The 14,395-nt window shown below is 51.1% G+C and overlaps 1 protein-coding gene across 2 annotated transcripts in view; it reads left to right on the forward strand.

Annotated features, from left to right (window-relative positions):
* The window catches only part of Spsb1 (splA/ryanodine receptor domain and SOCS box containing 1), a 60,030-nt gene that overhangs the window by 35,965 nt on the left and 9,670 nt on the right, over window positions 1-14,395 (forward strand). For both annotated transcript variants that reach the window (XM_028757861.1, XM_028757862.1), the window contains exon 2: window positions 12,902-13,743. In XM_028757861.1, the coding sequence (XP_028613694.1) occupies window positions 13,050-13,743 (694 nt within the window). In that variant the 5' untranslated portion in view covers window positions 12,902-13,049. The remainder of the gene's footprint in view (window positions 1-12,901; window positions 13,744-14,395) is intronic.

Genomic DNA, 14,395 nt, shown 5'->3' on the forward strand with positions numbered 1-14,395 from the left:
TGTTGTGGTGACCCCCAAACATAACATTATTTTTGTTGCTACTTTGTAACTGTAATTTTGCTACTGTTAAGAATCCCAATATCTGCGTTTTTTCTAATTGTCGTAGGTGATTCCCCACCCTGTGAAAGGGTTATTTAACCCCCCCCCCCCAGGTTGAGAACCACTACCTAGTGTCCTCCTAATGTACTTCCTGTAAGCCTCCACCTCCCAAAGAGCCCACCCTGACAGCCCCAAGCCACCTGAGCATGCATCACCTGAGGCAGGTCCCATTAGTGAGTAGGTAGGGTGGGACCTGAGGCTCATCAAGCTCCTGACATGCATATGGTGTTTGCTGGATGTCACAAGGTGTAGGGCAAGCCAGGTGACTGGTCCCCTCCTTTTATAAAGTGACAGCGTGCCTGTGTTTCGGCCATGAAGGAGTCACACTGCACCACATGCAGGATTTCCATGCTGTCTGGTTTTCCGTTTGGGGGCCTGGAGAGGGAGCTGTCAATCAGGAGAGATGGGATGCAGGGAGTGGGGCTGAGCATCCTGTGTAACTTTCACACAGGTCTCTGCCACCGGCCCAGCTGCCTATACCATTAGGCCTCAGTGATTCATTGTAGCTGTGTTACGCAAAAGCAGGTCCCAGAGGCTTGTTTTGTTGGCAGGTCTTGTCGCCTCAGCAGAAAAGAGAGGCTTTTGATAGGGGAACGGAAACGCAGGCAGCAGTAGAGCCCAGCTGCCTTTGGTAGGAGCAGGGATTGTGGTCCAGCTCCAGCTGTGGAAATCTGAGTCTGACAGGAAGGCTTGCAGCGGGGTCCTGAGGAGGGGTATCCCGCAGTTGGCCTGGTTGCAGCTGCACAGCTGCGATGTGCCAAGGCCTCCTGCATCCCCCTTCAGGAGGCAGGGACATGCATGTGAAGGTGACACGCGTGCTGCTACTGATCTTAGGTCGTGGGAAACCCAGCCTGCTGAGCACATGCCTCAGGCTAGCTGTCTCCAGAGCTCTTGCCAGCAAGGCCAGAGTGTAAAATATACATCTGAGTCTTGTGTGTATACCTGGGGTGGCAGGAGCTGGGCTACGTAAAGTGGCCAGTCCTGGGCTTGTTTATGTCCCAAGGATGAGCTGACTGTTGGGACAAGCAGCCTCTTTCTTCTCTCCACCGGTTGCTCTTCTGGGTCAGCCCACTAAATGGCTACGCGGCCAGTGTCCCCTTCCCCCATTTTCAAGAAGTAAGAACTGGGAAAGACAGTCCCCAGATCCAAATTGCTTTCCTAAGAAACATTCCTGATCCTCAGGCTTCGGCTGCCTGGCTTCAGGGAGCAGAGGAAAGAAAGGGCCCCTCCTCTCCCAGACACTGGGTAAAGTCCCCAGGGGCTCTGTGGCTGTTCAAGGTGGCCCAAGGTAGCCACAGAGCTAAGTCACAACCTCTCCAAGCTGCTCTTCTTTACCAAGATAACTGAGTTCGAGATAAGGGATGGATCTGCATGTTTGTGTTGAATCCCTGTCTCAGGAAACACACCCCTCTGCTCTTTTTTCCCTCCCCCCCACTACATTGGAAATGTATCTCCAGCATTATCTGCTCATGTTTTTAGTGTTTGTTTATTGGTTGGTTGATATGCATGTGTGTAAGCACGTACATGCTTCTTGTGTGCCAAGACCTTTCCTGGGGAGGAGATGCAATGTACACGCCTACTCACCCCACATAGGGAATCCATGACAGACCAAAGTACCAATGCTACCAAAGTCCAACTTGATAAACCAGTAAATTTTATTGGAGTCACTTCCAGGAATATGGGTGAAGGGTCACTTAAAGGGGCAGAATTGACTCGACACCTGCATCACCAAAGCCCACCCTAGCATGAGTGACAGCTCACAAAGCTGGGAACTTGAGTTCATTGCACAGCCTTCGGGCAGCACAATGGGTTGGAGAGTATCCTTTTCAGGTGGCCCAGTTGGTCTTAACCTCTTCTAGGCAGCTGATCTAGACTCAGAGTCTTTGCATTTCAGCTTTCTGAAATGAGGACTCTGAGCTTTTAGTGCTTGCTGGCAGGGAGGGGCCTAATGATTCTGGTCAGTTTCAGGGACTTCCTGACACCATTTTGAGTTGTTTACCTTCCTGCTTAAGGAGGTTCCCTGCAGGGTGGAATGTTTGAATCTCTGGAGGAAATTACTATACACAATTCCATGGAGCAGGTGTAAAGGTCATTTCTCTCCTACTGTGTGGGTCACAGAACTCAAACTCAGGTCCTTGGGTTTGGTGGCAAATCCCTTTCATCTCTCTGGCCCTGGCTGTTCATTTAATGCTGAGCTTCTGGTAGGATCTATGTTTTGTCCTCTAACCAACCAACAGTGGATAAGGGACCCAAAGCTAGGACAGCTGAGGAAATACGGTCACCGAGCTTGTGGAGCAGAAGTCGATGACTGACAGCCCAACTCCAGACTGCATATGCCCTCTGCACTTGGTTAAACCAGTCTCCCTTGATTGACTGGGGCCCAGCCCAGCTAGAAACAGTCTATGGGAAATGATGGCACCTGCCTGAGGTGCTTGGGCTGTGCTCAAGCTGTGGTGATGTTCCAAGAACATATCACTTTGTCCATTAGAACGAGTTTGCATGTGGGGACAGGCCAGGTCCCACTTAGCATCAGTGTGGGGCCTCCAGGGTGTGGGCAGGAGTCCTGTGGTGTAGCATTGCTGGCGGCCAGGCCAAGATAGCATCAGCAGGGGGGAGCAAGCAGGAGCTGAGCAGCCAGGATGGTTTCCTGATATCAGAAAATGGGGTCCTTGCCAATGCTTGATGCCTCGGGCTGTGGACCTGCTCTGTGAGAAAGTAGGCACTGGAGCGTGTGAGCCGGCCTCCTGCCTGCCGGGCCACCCGTGCTTCTAGCAGTGCTTCTCCCATGCCAGCATCCTTACACGATTGGAGTTTTGGGTGTGCTGGTCACCACTCCCCAGACTTCTGTTTGGGCGCAGGCGGGAGATACTACAGGCAAACAGTCCAGATTTCTCCAGAGAAACTTGATCCACAGGTGCCTGCTCAAGGATGCAAAGCTGCCAAGCCAAGCTCAGCACTTTTTTGCTTTTGCAGAGGAGAAAAAAAAATAGTGTGTGTGTGCAGGGACAGAGGATTACAGCAAGCAGACTCTCTCGAAGGCTCTTAACTCCCACATCTGAGCACTATTAGCTGTGGAAGGTGTGAAGCACTGGCTGCAAGCCGGTGTTCAGTCAGCCAGGTCCCTGTAGGTTCTGGGTGTCCTTCAACCTTGCGTCTCCGCCCCACCCCATCCTGCTTTCATCATGGGCGTGCAAAGGTGCATGCTTCCATTCAGTTGGGCTTCCTTCAGATAGCATAGGATTAACCTTTTTGTGTGTTTACAAGTGTGGTGGGGTGCACCTGCATGGATCAAAGACACATATGTGACAATGTGGGTCAGCCCACTTTGGTGTTATCTTTCAGGACCTCTCTCTACTTTGCTTTTTGAAACAAGACCTCTTACTGGAGCCGAGGGCAAACTGATCAGGCTGGAGTGGCTGGCCCGAGAATCCCCAGGGTTCTTCCCTGCCCCCAGAGCTGGGGTTACAAGGATATGCCACCATGCGTGGCTTTGTACATGGGTTTTGGGAGTTGGATGATGGTCTTCATGCTGGTGTGACAAGCATTTTATAAACTGAGCTATCTCCCTGGTCCACATAACCTGTATGTTTAAGAATTACATTTAGAGTATGTGTGTGTGTGTGTGTGTGTTTGAGCACATGTGTATGTGTGTGCACATGCTTGCATACATTCATGTGTGTGCATGCGTGTGTGTGCTATAGTACATACAAGTGGAGGTCAAAGGACAACTTGGAATCAGTTCTCTCATTTGGGGGTCCTGTGACTAAACTCAAGTTGTGAAGAAATGCCATCTTGCCAACCCGATATTCTTTTTTTAAAAAGGACAATTTGGTGGCACCTGGCACACACACACACACACACACACACACACACACCACTTAGTTCCCTAACATTTGGGTCCCTTATCAAGAGGTCCGGTCTACCAGCAGTTGCTCCCTGAAACCTTTTACTGCCCCCTTGCAGTCTGCTTTGGTCTGAGTGGATTCTCCTGATCTATCCGTTCTACAAGCTGGAATCACAGGTTGTGTGACCTTTTGTGTCTGGCTTCTCTCAGGTGGCATAAGGTTTTCCAGGTCCACCCACCGTGTAGCGTATACCAGGACACTGCTTGGTCCACGGCTAAGTACTGCTGCATGGCATGTGTGCACTGCTGTTCATAAATCACATCGACTGTTGGTAGGCACCTGGTCCATTTACCGTTTGTATCAACAGCGAGACAACAAAATGAGGAGATTCAAAAGCAGGGGTCACCATTCATCCCTCGTGCTAAACACAGCGTACTTTAACGGTCCTGGTTCTTTTCTATTTATTTGCCAGAGAATGACAGCTTTGCTGTTGTTTTGCCTTGTTGAGATAAAGTTAGCTAACTTGCTTGTAGCTAGCCTCCAACTCGGAATCCTCCTGTCTCCACCTCTGATGCCGGAATTGTGGGTGTGAGCCAGAACCTTGCTTGCCAACAGCATTTTGGACAGCTGAGGGGTAGTCTACCCATAGACTGGCCAAAAGGTCATTTTCTCCCTCCTGTACTTTCCTGCGTGTGACAAACTAGTACATGGGAATTTGCTCCCCAGAGTCTACATACAGCTTGTCTGAAGTATAGGATTAATTCACTTGTCACCTTTGGACTTTCTGGGGCCTCCCCTTTAGAGGTCTTAGGACTTTCCAGGCTAACGGGGTTGGAACAAGAAGGCCAGGGACAGATAAGAAAATTCCTGGAGGCTACAGGAATCTGAGACATTAAAGTCCCTGCTTTCCCCACTGCCTGTGGGACCTGGGGACTTGGCCTCTCCCAGGCCTCCTGTCAGTTCTGTGAAATCCCACCAGGGACCAGTGCTGAGGCTGCTCCCTAGTTCCTCTTAGACTGCTGTCCAAGTTCACTGGCAGCAGTCCTTTGGAAGTCTGTTTGACAAACTAGCCAGGCAGAAACTCCTCGGCACCTCAGCCTGACACTGTGAGGTGCAAAGACCAGGAGGCCTAGAGGCAGGTCGATGGGATCTTCAGCATCTTCTATGAAAGATGGCTGTGAGGTGGGGGCTCTGGGAGCCAAAGTTTTTTGGGGGGGTGAGAATGAACTACTGTTAAAGAGTCACACTGTTAAAGAGGAAATCTCAAACCTGTTAGCTTACTCTCAGATCAGGCAGCCCTGGAGCCAGCCTGGTGGGGAACCAGGCAAGAGGGACCCTGGGATTGTTTCCCTGGGGAGTCTTCTCCAGGCAAGAGGGCCGACTTGGGGGCTGTAGGCACCTACCTCCAGCACCCCATCTTCTGCTTTCCTCTGGAGCTGATAAGAGTATAGGGTATGGGGCAGCCAGAGCCTTTCTCTGTGGAATCCTTCGGTAGCTCCCCCTGCTTCTCCGATGCTGCTGTGGGAAGCACTTAGCTCTCTCTGTGCCAGCACTAGCAGCCCAGTTTGTGACTGACTCCCCTAGGCCGAGAGAACCAGTGACCTAGAGTCTAGACTCTTCCCACTGTCACTAAAGTACACATGCCATGCTGTGGCTGCCCCTTCTGCGGCAGGTCTTCTCTGAGTGAGTCGCAGACCATAGCCCTCCAGCTCTAACTAGACTACACGCTAACTGTTATTTTAATTTCTGGTCTCTGTATGAATGTCTCGCTGATTTCCCAGGGGTGCAAAGCAACTGCTTCAAGCCCTTTCTGAAAGTGTGGTGAGTCATCTGGACCCTTCTGTAGGTGTCTGCGGCAGGTGCACTGTGCTCTTTTGAAGCCAGAGGCTAGAGCTCTGGACTATGTGGGATTTTTCTTTCCAAAATCGCCTCTCAGAACTTCCCAGAAGGGCTCGATACTCTCTGATGGTTCTAGGGCCAGAGACTTAATTTTATCCCCCTGCCTGAGAAGGCCTCTCAAGTGGCCGAGGTGGGAGATGACAGGCCCACGGGCAGGCCAGGTGTCACAGCAGAGACAGCACCCTTGTTCTGTAGACCAGCTTCTGCTGGTATTGCGCCCTGAGCTCTCTCATTGCCCAACCCTCCCTGCCGTCTGTGTTCCTCGGGCTGGAGGAAGCAGTGAACCCTAATGAACAGGCTAAGCTGGGGCAGGCGATCAGACGGTGGCCCAGCCAGCTTGCAGAGGCTGCACGGTAATATTATAACAACAGGCTGTTCTGCCTCGGGCATATTGCTCTTGCAAAACCCTGGGCTGCAACCACTGAGGTGTGAGGCAGGGAGGCCGCAGGAGGGAGGGAGCCTATTTGATCTTCAGGTGAAAGGAGGTTTTATAAATAGGTCACCTCGTTCCACATCCTGAATTTCATTCTTTCTCCATCTCGTGTCAAAACAATGGTTTTACTGTTCTGGGGTCAGGGGTACGGAGGGCAAGCCTAGCTTCAGGAGGTGGGTGTGTGTCTGCTTCCTCCTTGGTGGCCCTCCTCTGTCCACTCCCATACTCGGTCCCTCAGTCCCCTTGGCAGCGCCTTCTACAGTAAAAGGCTAGTTTTCAGAAGAAGTGGGATTCTTGGGCCAAGCCATCTGAAAGCACTCAGGTGGTGGTGGAGTGGGAGGTGGAGTGAGGTCTGAGGGGCCATATCATTTGCTGAGGGGACATGGTAGGGTTCCAGGTTGATGCTGGCAAGTTCAGAAGTCCCAAGTGCTGGAGGTTGTTCCCACAGATGTCTCCCTCCGAGGTCCCCATTCTTCTTCCCCGTCCTCTCTAGAATTACTGTTGAGGCCAGAGCAGCCCCGGGTTTTATGGAGATGGCATTACGAGGCCCTTGACAGGGATGGGGCTCGAGCAGAGCCCACCTGGCTGAGTTGTAGACTAAAGCCATGTGTTTGGGGGCAAGTGGCGATAGACAACTGCTCCATTTTCAGTGGACAGAGTAAGTCTGGAAAGTGTAATGGCACTCTGGAGAATCGACTGCAGAAATAATGGTTTCTTTGAGACAGCCTTGCAGCTTGACTGCCATTCTTATCTTTGATTCCACTTTTCTGTCAATCACGAAACTCAACGAATCGAAAGTGAACGTGCCTTGTCTTTCCTAGCACTGTCCCAGGGTGGCCACTGTAAGATGTTCGACGTTTATTCTTCTCGGTCTTTCTCTGTACCTGCGCCTTTGGAGATGGGAACACACACTGCACGTTCCTGTGATCCACTTTAACAGCCTCACGGGATGATTTTGCAGCCTATCCCAAGATGCCTCATTTCCAGGGCTCACACCGCACGAAATGTCTTCATCTGACGCTCCCGTGTGTAGACCCGCTGGGGGCGGTGAGCCTCACATAAGACTCCTGAATATTTGGCACCTGGTTGGAGGTGTGCCATGCCCCCGCCCAAGAGAAGGTTGTCCTGGTTGGGGTTCTGTTCTTCACACTAGCGGATATTTCCCTGCCAAGCTTTTCTCCTCTGTCCTCCATGATGTCTTGGATAACAATAAAGAGCCCTTGACTGAAGGCTGCCCATGGGAAGCCAAGGCTTCAGGAAGTTCCTGTCTTGTTAGAACTAAGCTGTGCATTTGAAAGTCTATTGCAGATGCCTCCTTTGCTGGGTTCCTGGTGACCCCGGCCATCTAACCTAAGTTTCCACCTCTAGCCATGGTTGCTTTTTGAAGTGAACCTGGAACTTGTCGGTGACCCCAACTCTGTGTGTGGCAGGAGTGGGGGAGGGGTGGGATTTCTTCCTTAAAGGAAGACGGAAGAAATTTAAACCACAGGGTTTAGTGTGGTCTAGCGGATGCAGACACCCCTTCCTTAGTTCCTGCGCTTCTGATCTGATTCATTCTAATGTAAAGAAATATAGGGTGAGGCTTGTGGATATGTGTGTGTGTGTGTGAGTGTGTGTGTATGTATGTGTGTGTATGTGTGCCTGTGCATGTGTGTATGTGTGTGTGTGCGCGTGTGTGCATGTGTGTGTGTGCCTTGTGTGTGCACTCATCTGCGTGTGAGTGTGCATGTGCCTGTGCGAGTGTGCATGCATGTGTGCACATATGCCTCTGTATGTATGCTCGAGTATGTGTGTACCTGTGCATGTGTGTGTACTTGTGTGTGCATATGTCTGTGTGCATGTGTGTGCCTTCATGAGTGAGTTCGTATGTGTGCGTGTGCCTGTGCATGTGTCTGCGTGCGTGCGTGTGTGCGTGCGTGCGTGCGCGTGCGTGTGCGTGCGTGTGCGTGCGTGTGTGTGTGTGTGTGTGTGTGAGCTTTAGAACTGGCCTGTCAGAATCAGACATCAGCCCTCAGGGCCTGTGCCTTTGCTCCTGCATGCTGTGCTCCCGGCTCTGCTTCCTGTCTGTGTTTTTCTTACCCACCCCACCCTCCCGCCAGAGATAGGAAGGTCCCACCGTGTTCTTGGGGCTAGGTCTCTTCCATTCCAGACTGTGACTGGAATTGGAGCACGGGTTGATCTGGGATCCCAAGAGCAGGAAGGTGAGAACTGAGGAAAAACTGGGGTTCACCTAGGATGTCCCTCTCATAGCCGTGGCATCTGTCCCAAGCCTGGCCCCTTGTCAGTGTGCTTAGGTTCAGCCACACATCCCTAGCCAGCCACACATCCCACCCAGCATCATTGGTGGCAGTAGGGGAATGACCGGCCTGTGTGACCGTGAAGCTGCTCCGGTGGCGTCGGCAGCATTTCCTGAGTAATTATCCAGGTAGCTTTCATGTCACAGAGCCCCTGTCATTGACAGCTCTTGACTCTAAAGCAAGAATTCAGACTCCGAACAAGAGACACTTCTCTTTCGTGACTCACCAAGTTCTAGGCTACTGTGCAAGACAATATCCTTTCCCTCATAAGCAGCCCGCTCACCCTTTGCTGATGCTTACCTCCCCCCACATCCTTAGTTGATCTTTAATCTGATTTTACCAGGAGAAAAACATTGCTGAGGGAAGGACTGGAGGTCTTCCCTGCTACCCAATAAGAGTAACAAACCTGCTGTTAGAGCGTGCTCGAACACACATCCACACGTGCGACCACACAAATGCTGAGACACACAAATATGCACATGCACACTTGTGTACATAATCTCTTAACTGGGACACTTGCCTGCCTCACAGGAGCTATGGTGGGGTAATGACACTGTATGTCTGTCTCTTCCTCAGACCTCTCTTAGGAGTGTTGCTGGTCTTTGGGAATCGCCAACAGTGTAACCATGTGATAGCTGGCAAAGGGCAGCCCTGGAGACTAAGCACAGCGGGATGTGTTCAGTATTCAGGGTGACCAGAGTTTGGTAGGGTAAGCACGGTGCCACCAACTGGGGCTTTGTTTGGGGATTAACCGGTGTGAGAATGCCCAGCAGGTGCTGTGTGGAAGGACATGCTGGTGAATGTCAGTGTTCACTCTCTAAGCATGACACTAAGGGACTCAAATAGGAGCCACCAACTTCTAGGCTTCTGTCCTGCTCCTCCACTTCAGTGACCACTGACGTCACTCCACCCAGTGGTACCCCTGTGCACACAGTCATGTGTGCCTGTCTATGTAGGCACCTGTGGGTGCCATGGCTGATGGGATCTGGTGATGGCAGACCAGCACTGTGGCCTCCCTACTGTCTGACTAGTTTCAGCCTACAAGGCAACAGACACTTGGTGGTTCCTGGGCAGGGAGCTGAGTCCTCTCACCTCTCCGAGGCTTGCCGTCTGTTCCCCCGGGAACTTGACGCCTAGCTCTCGGGTGGCACACTTGAACTGGACAAGCTTGAGCCTCTGCTTTGCTTCCAGAACAGCAGGAGATGGAACTGGGGGTGAGCCAGAACCAGCATCTGTACAGGGTCCCCTACTTCCTGTTAACTATACCCACTGTGAGTCCTTACTGGCTCAATGAAGCCTGTCCTGTCCAGTGTTGACCACACTGTAAAGACCCACCCATGTTCCTGTCACTCAGCACACATGGATGGCACACACCCACCCCACCCTGAGCCCCATGTCCAGGTATTTTGGAAGAGCAGTTTTTTCACAGTTTTATAAGAGAGGTCAGTCAGCAAACTATGGCTATGGGCTAAATGCAGCTCTCTGTTTTCTTAGAGTATTATTGGATATAACCACACCCATTTATTTACACACTGTCTGAAAAGCCTAAAATATTTACTATCTGGCCATTCACAAAGCAAATTCACTGACCTCTGGTTGAGTGGAGTCCTTAATCTTGGTCTTCTGTGGGATGACATTCCAGTGCTTGGGTCCCGGCCAGAGCAGTGTTCCTGTGTTGGCCCAGGTGTGGTAACCAGGAACAACGGCTCACAGTGATCTTTGTTCAGTGAACGAGCACATTCTAGAACATCAAAGTAAAATGCCAGTTGTGCCAAGCCCTCTCTAGGACATTGTCTCCATTGAGTTTCGGATAAGCATGTGACACACGGGCGACACCCACATTGTAGATGAACAGAGGAAAAGTTGGACAAACCAAAAGTGAATTGTAGTCGGTGTACAAAGCACAGCGTCCTGAGTGAGTTGAGGAGCCTTGGAGACAGGCCTGGGGACATGCCCTGCGGGCTCCAGCCCAGGGAGAGGTGAGAATGGGAGGGTACATTGGTATGGGTATATATTAACAACTAATTTATCTTTAAGTTAGATGTGTGGGTTAGAGTGCAGGTCCCCACAGAGGCCAGAGGTCCCAGGTTTTCTGGAGCTGGATCTATAGACAGTTGTGAACCGTCTGTTGTTGAGGCTGGGAATCAAACTTGGGTCTTCTGCAAGAGCAGTATTTACTTTTAACCTCTGAAGCATCTTTCTAGCTGCCTGTATGGGGAGAATTTAAAGGGGGATGGCATGGTCACCCTTATGTAGGCGAGGAGGTGGCCTAGCTACAGACAGTAGAACAGTGTCATCTTCAGCCAACAACCTGGACACACAGGAAAGATGAGTCAAGAGTGGCTCTTGGTTGCCGTGGCAACTGACCACTCAAAAGGTGACTCAGATGCTGAGATGTTGGGACACATACAACAGAGCGCTTGGGCCATGTCCCCCGGCCTCCCCTTACGAGAGAATCACTCCACAATACAGTGGACACTTCAATGCGTGCCAGCCGGCCCTCTCTCCAGCTCCTTCTTCCCACACCTCCTGTCCAATGGACACTCACCATTCATAGCCATTCCATGCCTGGAGCTCCCTACAGGCCTGAGTGGGAAGCAGCTCAGTACAGTGAGAGTGTTGGTGAACTCACTGGGCTGTGTACAGACCATTGGTAACATCTTACAACTAGAAAAGCTTGTGGGACTGACCTAGACAGATAGCGGATACTCTGCTCAGAGGTAACTTCTTTGGTTGTTCTTTCTAAGGCTGCTAGGAGGTCCCTTCTGATACCCATCTTATGCTTCTCAGCTTCCACCTTCCCAAAAGTCTGTTCAGCGGTGACAGAATGGGATCCATGATCTAGCTCAGGGGCCGGTGGGCTGAGGACTGGCCTGTTTTTATAAGTAGTTTTACTGTCATGCAGTCGTGAACGTCAGCGTCTGTGCCTTTTATAGTCGCTGGTGTGCTATGGTGGTGATGTTGAACAGTTTGTAATCTGGTCCATGAAGCCCAAGACAATTAACATGGAGCTTTTACGCATAGGATTTGCTGGTTTCTGGTTGTTTTCATTGGATTTCTGCTGTGATATTTAAAAAAACATTCTGATGAGAAGCAATTTCGATAAGGAAAAGATTTACTCCAGCTTACAGGTTACACTCTTGTCAGTGAAAGAAGTCAGGGCAGCAACTCAAGGAACTTGAGGCAAAAAATCACAAGTGATTGACTGAGCCAGCAACACGAGGCCCTGGGTCCAACACACACACACGCTATACACACATTTTAAAAAAAATCGTACTCGTGAGGCAGACTCTTCATCCTCTGAGTCATCTTCCCAGCCCTCCCTCCGGGTTTGGGTGGCAGAGAGCACAGCTCACGAGCGAGACCCAGGAGTGCAATTCCTTTGCTGGTTTCCCTGATCCAAGGCTGGACAGCAACAGGTCAGCCCTCCTCTTCCTCATCTCTTTGCGCACTGGAGGTCAAGTAGATCTCCAGTGAGATCTCCCTTCTTGTTCCACTTCCCCATTCTCCCTAACATATCCAAGACATGGTAAAGCCAGAGGGGAAAGAGGTGACATGGCGTTAGTCCTCCCTCACTGAGGCTGTAGCAGGACGACTCAATGGTGAAGCGCCGTCTTCTGGTTGATCTTCTGCAAGTTAGCCCAGAACCATGTGAGGGTTAGTATATGACTCTTGTCTCTTCTATGTTCATCTGAATCCAGGACCCAGCTTAGGGGGCCTTGCGGAAAGCCTTGTTGATAGCTTGTGTCCAGGCAGGGTAAGGCCCTGACGAGGAGTTGTGGAGGCCTCTGGGCTGTAGAAGCTGGCTGAGTGTGCATGCGTATGCAACATTGACCTGTTCTACATTAGCATGCCCTCCCTTGGGTCACTTGATGTCATGACTCTGAGAAGTGACGATGCTGGAGAAGAAAACGGAAGGCTGGGCGTGGTGTCTTCATCTGCCTGTGCCATGCTTTGCATTCTCTACAGGGAAGAGGGGAACAAGAAGGCGGCGGTAAGCTGAGGCTCACTCTGGGGTCTGTGCTGCTGCCTTGGCCTTCTGACCGAGAAAAGCCAACTAGGAGGCTAACCAGCATCCCCCTTGTCTGAGACTGACCCAGGACGTTGAGGGCAGTTCCAAGTCCCTAAGTCCACCACACAGACTATGAGGTGGATGGCCTCTTTGTGACTGACTACATAGGCACAGGGACAGGGGCACTTCATTCGTTATCGGGTTCCAGGCTGCTGTGACGCCTTGGGGTGTGTGCGCTTCCGTGTTTCTCTTGAATCTTCCCGCTGCTGCGGCCCCCCAGCTCACCCACTCTCCTGTTTTTCTTTCCACCCATTAGGCAATACAGAGCGCTTCACAACCTTTGGAGATCGCCTGGCAACCTCCCGTAGGGGTTCTGTCCTGCCCTCACTAGAGATCTGGAGTCAGCGCCCCAAGATTGATGAGTTTGCCTTGGGAGTCAGTGAAAAGGTGAAATAAAGGCCAACATGGGTCAGAAGGTCACAGGCGGGATCAAGACTGTGGACATGCGGGACCCCACATACCGACCTCTAAAGCAGGAGCTCCAGGGTCTGGATTATTGCAAGCCCACCCGGCTGGACCTGCTGCTCGACATGCCCCCCGTGTCCTACGACGTCCAGCTGCTCCACTCCTGGAACAATAATGACCGTTCGCTCAATGTCTTCGTGAAGGAAGATGACAAGTTGATCTTTCACCGGCATCCGGTGGCCCAGAGCACAGACGCCATCAGGGGCAAAGTTGGGTACACACGTGGACTGCACGTATGGCAGATCACATGGGCCATGAGGCAACGAGGCACGCACGCCGTGGTGGGAGTGGCCACAGCAGATGCCCCTTTGCACTCTGTTGGGTACACAACCCTTGTAGGAAATAACCATGAATCCTGGGGCTGGGACCTGGGGCGTAACCGTCTCTACCACGACGGCAAGAACCAGCCAAGTAAAACATACCCGGCCTTTCTGGAGCCAGATGAGACATTCATTGTCCCTGACTCGTTTCTCGTGGCCCTGGACATGGATGATGGGACCTTGAGTTTCATCGTGGACGGACAGTACATGGGAGTGGCTTTTCGGGGACTCAAGGGTAAAAAGCTGTATCCTGTCGTGAGTGCCGTCTGGGGCCACTGTGAGATCCGCATGCGCTACTTGAACGGACTTGATCGTAAGTGTTCCCTGCTTTGTCTAAAACAGGGTTATCGCCCATGTCCCCGTGATCTTGGCTAGCTTATGTAGTCGTTGGATTTAAAATATCTTTAAGTAGGTAGCCCAGTGTTTGTAGATCTTCGCAGGTCCTATTTGACCTGTACCTGGTTAAATGAGTAAGTCTGTCTAGAGCTTGCAGGAACACCTGGCAGTGTTTCATGAATAAATAAAAGATGGATGGATGATGGATGGATGATTGATGGATGGGTGGGTGATAGATGGATGGAGAGATCAAATGATTGGATGAGTAGGTGATGGATGGAGTAGTGAATAGATGAATGAATGCATGAATGAATGAATGAATGCATGAATGAATGAATGCATGAATGAGTGCATGAATGAATGAATGAATGCATGCATGAATGAATGCATGAATGAATCCATGAATGAATGCATGAATGAATGAATGGTTTTTATTATTCTCCGGCTAACATGCTTCCAGCCTTGAAGTGTGGTTGACTGTATTCTAGCACAGTAGGGTCAGCAAGTTGAGCTCTGTAGCCTTGGGGATGCTCTGCTCTCTTAGATAAGTGAAAGCCAGGGACCTCTCCCAATTGTGACCCAGATTCCACCTCTCTCTCTCTCTCTCTCTCTCTCCCTCTCCCTCTCCC

The sequence above is a fragment of the Grammomys surdaster genome, unplaced genomic scaffold (assembly GCF_004785775.1).
Source record: "Grammomys surdaster isolate TR1022 unplaced genomic scaffold, NIH_TR_1.0 126185, whole genome shotgun sequence".
In the NCBI taxonomy this organism is placed as follows: Eukaryota; Metazoa; Chordata; class Mammalia; order Rodentia; family Muridae; genus Grammomys; species Grammomys surdaster.